Source organism: Sinocyclocheilus anshuiensis, unplaced genomic scaffold, assembly GCF_001515605.1.
Source record: "Sinocyclocheilus anshuiensis isolate Anshui unplaced genomic scaffold, SAMN03320099.WGS_v1.1 scaffold117, whole genome shotgun sequence".
Lineage (NCBI taxonomy): Eukaryota > Metazoa > Chordata > Actinopteri > Cypriniformes > Cyprinidae > Sinocyclocheilus > Sinocyclocheilus anshuiensis.
The window spans coordinates 3272111-3276965 of NW_015536624.1; the positions used below are offsets into that span (position 1 = coordinate 3272111).

At 36.0% G+C, this 4855-nt stretch overlaps 1 protein-coding gene across 1 annotated transcript in view; it reads right to left on the minus strand.

The window, feature by feature from the left end:
- ube2l3b (ubiquitin-conjugating enzyme E2L 3b) overlaps positions 1–4399 on the minus strand; it is a 7565-nt gene extending 3166 nt beyond the window's left edge. Inside the window, exons 1-3 of the mRNA XM_016507633.1 lie at positions 4318–4399; positions 2622–2717; positions 1816–2002 (exon numbers count right to left, since the gene is read on the minus strand). Coding sequence (XP_016363119.1) covers positions 1816–2002; positions 2622–2717; positions 4318–4344 — 310 coding nt within the window. The 5' untranslated portion in view covers positions 4345–4399. The remainder of the gene's footprint in view (positions 1–1815; positions 2003–2621; positions 2718–4317) is intronic.
- Between the last annotated feature and the right edge of the window lie 456 nt (positions 4400–4855).

A 4855-nucleotide genomic window follows, 5' to 3' on the forward strand; every position in this document is an offset into this window, starting at 1 on the left:
AACATGCAGAGATGGAGTTTGAGCCGCTCCACACATGTAAATGATAACAGTTCCTGTGCAACAGCATTTACTGTGAACGGAGCCGCTGTGAGACGCACGTACGTAACCTACACGCCTATAACTGCATCACATATAATTATTGAATTAAATTGTAGCGTTTGTAAATTCACAAGTTATGCTTAATTATGATTTTTAAACAGGTTTAATATATTATGAGGCCTTGGAAAACAGTACTAATGTGTTTTATGGATTCTCGTCCGTGAAATGCGCCACTTCCGGTATTTTGCCAGTTAGTCGATGCAGGCAAAATGAAGTCAAGGATTTTAAAAAGTCGAATAGAATCGACGAATCGCGACAGCCCTAATTTTAAGTGCGTTTATTTTTTCAAATAATTAATTTTTTATGGTTTTAGTTTAAGTTCTAGTAAACTATAATTACCCTGGCCCTTATCTTTCATATATCCTTATCATTATTCTATCCAGCATTATTGTAGTATCACACCATTATATATTTATATTAATAGTTTAAATTAGTTTTCAGTTTTATACTTGGTTTTTATTTTTAACTTTAACAAAAATAATAAATAAGTAATTTTCCGTTTGTCATCAAGTTAAACCAAATGAAAATGAGAAATGTTTCCTTGGGAACTAGCTAAAATGTGTCTTTTTTAATCTTTTATTTAAGTTATTATTTATGTAAAGTAATGTAAATTTTTTTTCTTAATAGTTTTAGTTAATTATCTATGCAATGTTTGGGTAGTTAATATTCCCCTAAAGATGGCTGCAGGTGAAAGTAAAAAAAAAAAAAAAAATTCTTATTGTTACCAACAGATATCCAACCAAAAGGTAAAAACAAAAGCCTAAAACAGAGATGCTAGTTATTCAAGAAATAAGAACCTCAACATGTTTATTCCATAATATAAAGCAAAACTTTAATCTACACAGCTTTATAAACTAGGGATTTAGTACTGCATGATCTAAACTTGTTCAGAGCAATCTAGCTTTCTGAAGAAATGTGACATCACAAGAATGCTGTAGAACAATTGCATACATGTTGAAAGTTTGAACGCATCCAATCCTGGAGGAACGTGTGATATGCTTCATGTATAGAGCTGCAGTAACTAACAGCTGCAAGACTAGCAAATACAGTAAAAACAGTAATATTGTTCAATATTATTACAATTTTAAATAACTTTATTTTAATATATTTAAATGTTTTATTTATTCTTGTGATCTAAAATCTGAATTTTCAGCAGAATTACTCCAGTCTTCAGTGTCACATAATCCAAAGATTAATTTCTAATTATCAATGTTGAAAACAGTTGTGCTGCTTAATATTTTTGTGCCAACAGAGAATTATTTTCTTGGATGAATAGAAGTTCAAAAGAACGGTTTAATGAGTCCTTACTGAATAAAAGCTATATAGTTTTATTAAATTCAGCGTTAAATCATTCCTGTCATTTAGTCAGAGAGAGCTAAATGGCCTTTATCTTTACAAAAACCAGAAAAAAAAAAGATTAATCAAAGTCTCGTTTGGGTAGTCAATATGAGCAGAATAAAGAAATAAAGGGTGTTGCCTACTTTATAAACAGATGGACAGTGAACACAAACATCATCATGATTAGGGCTGCACGATAAATTGAAATGGAATCGAGATCGCGATTCGACAGAAGCTGTGATTGTCATGCGTATCTTTCAGTGAAGCACGGTATTTCTATATAATGAAGTGACAACAGGATCGAGAGTGTTTATGCACCAGGATCAACCGAGCTTTAGCAGCTTGCAGGAATACTGCGACAACTGCAGCGCATCTCACCTTGGTCAGTTTTGGTGGCTGGTTTCCAGTTCTCTGCACTAATGACAGGCAGGCAGACCTGTCCCTTCTCGTCAATGTTGGGGTGGTAGATCTTCGTTTTGAATGTGATCTTGGGTGGTTTGAAAGGGTATTCTGCAGGGAAGATGATCTCGATCCTGAACGCCCCTTTGTCATATGGAGGGTTGTCCTGTGGGAGAATAAGGTGAATGCAGCTCAGTCTGTAATGTATACAATTACAAACAAATCGATATTGAGAACAGGAAAATAGCATGAATGTGTGAGGTAGGAGATCAGATGTGGCTGATTGCATTATGAAATGCATGTATATTGTCTAGATTGTCTAAATGCAGTCTAGCTCTAAAATGTGCAAGAAATTGGTTAAAAAATATTTAGAGATTAATCAATGTTTTGTACAGAGGTGCCCAAGCTTTTAACTACGAAGTGCCAAAAATCAAACATGAATAAAAGCTATTGACTGAAAGTAAATGTTGCTTTACATTCAACAACGGTATATTAAAAAAATATCGAATTCACCTATATTCTCTGTATTTGCAAAATGCAAATTACAATGCAAAAATAAAAGTGATTTAAAAATGTTTAAACAAAATAGAAATGAAGATATGTTTCAATGGCGTGTTTTCCCCCCTCAAAAATACAATAGGTCACCACAGGCCAACTTTGGCCTGCAGGTTTGGGCATCTTCGTCAAATCCTAAAGCTGTTACAACATACCATTCCTTGTCTGTATACTTTACACATGCAAATAACAATTCATGTAAGATGTATGAGCATTTACTAAACACTTACTGGAACAATGAGGCCTTGCCATGTCAATATGTTTGATTCATCGACTTGAATGTTACGGAAATTTTTCATCCCAGATTTGCGGATTTCTTCAAGCTCCTGATTAAAAGGGTTAGAAAGGAGGATGCGTTAGATACTATTTTTGTGGGTTCGCAACTTCTACTTTGAGATTTAGCTTATGCTAAATAGTCTCTCCTAATAGCACAATCGCCATTAATTAGGTAATACCAAAGTGCAAACAAATTAATTAGGAATAACAGTTTACAACATTAGCCAAAACCTTTTAGGTATCTTTATCATGGTCATCATTCCCAAATGTAACATGAGCCAGGTCTTGACCTAATGAGTAGAAGAAATTACCCCTTGCTCAGCAGCTTACTTTAAATAACTGACCTGAAGTACAAGTGAGTGTGCATTAAAACAACAACAAACCACACCTTAAATGTTTGAAGTAATAACCATTGCTCTAACATGGGCTGTTTATGATCACTATTTAGTCTCACATAGGACTGCAACTAATGATTATTTTGATACTTTGGTTAATCTGTCAATTATTCCCTTGATTATTCAGGTAAAAATACAATTTTTAAGTTATTGTTTGAATTTATAATCAAAATTATAAAATAATGCAGTAAGTCCTTACTGTATTAAATCAAACATCATCAACTACACGTCCAATAATAAGTACTATAGTAAAAGGGTATATTTTAGTGCCCTGTAAGGATTACCCATTTCCTTCTATTGCAACTGGGAGTCAGTTGATTGACATTTGCAACCATTCTTACCTAACAAGGAAGTAAACTCGTTAAAATGGTCACTTTGACATACAATAAGTCCACTCACTGTACATAAACACCCCAAAACATCAAATAGACGTCAATTCAGAGAGGTTAACCTCAAAAACGATTGGTCAGACACATCTAGGTGGCTAAAAGCTAGTTAATCACGCGTTGTGAATGAATGAAGTGATTTCGACAAGACGGAAGCTTATAAAGCGAAAGCTTGTTGTGAACACTTACAGTTTCGTTTTTTTTTTATTAAGGGCGTTACTACAGCTAACCACCTGGAACTCACTAAACCGACTTATTTAAGCAGTATTCTACTTCATTATGTTATTTCAAGCTTAAAACGTAAAAAGGACGGCGAATTCAGCTTATATGTGACAGATGTGGCTGGTTTGGAGTCTTTTGAGTCATGTCTATCGTCACTGCAGCGGGGTTTAGACAGCATTATTCGGTTAAAAACATATATTAGTTCCTATAACAGTCGATTAATTTATAGTTATTGTATCCAGATGACTCAGATCTGTTTGAATCAACCGAATCCGCTGTGACGGAACTCATCGCATTAGACTCCTGTGCGTTACATTCCTGTCATTTACTCACTGTCAACGAATGCAAGGACTTGATAAAACACTGAAGCCTACTCAAACGTGTCCTTTGACCCTCTATCTCCCCGATCTCGACCCCAAAACCCTGTTCTAGCGTCCCGCGGCCTCCACCGGCGCCTTTCCTCTTTCATGTTTAGAAACGCGAAGCGAGCCGAGTCATCGAGTGAGAGAACCGCTCCTAACAACGCCGCTCAAGCACCAGTGAACAGCTTTTCTGCGAGCTAAACTTTATGTTTAAACCCCCATTGCGTCGCCGTATGTGTTTTTTCTTTATTTGCGATATAAAAAGTATGAGGTTTGGACGTCTACCTTGTGTAGTCTCCTGCTCGCCGCCATCTTGAATCTTTCAACTACTACCAGAATGCACCGCGCGGCACAGCTATGGAATTATGAGCTCGTCTGCGTTTTTAAAACTTCGGATGATCTGGGATCAGATTTAGTTTTCGCGCACAACCCACACAACGGGCAAGACGAGAGCGCGTACAATGATCTCAGGTCAGCACCCGTGGGTACTTTCCATTACAAAACGAAACAAAAATGCCATTTATTACACTGTGATAGGAATTGATTCTCCCGTGATTAATCGAGCCATCATTTAGTCAGCCTTTATTATTTACTTATCTCGAAAATTTCTTAAACTAAGTTAACGAATAAATATAACGGTTACAGTAAACTTCAGAATGTAGGTGTACCGGGAGAGACACAACGCGCAATGAACGTCCTTGACAAGGAAGTGCGTCTTCCGGATTTCTAGTTGCGTAACGTTACTAAATGACCACGCGATGTCACTCCAGAGTAAGGAATAATGCTAAGTGGTTAAACTGTTCTAAAATCATTCAACAGACCA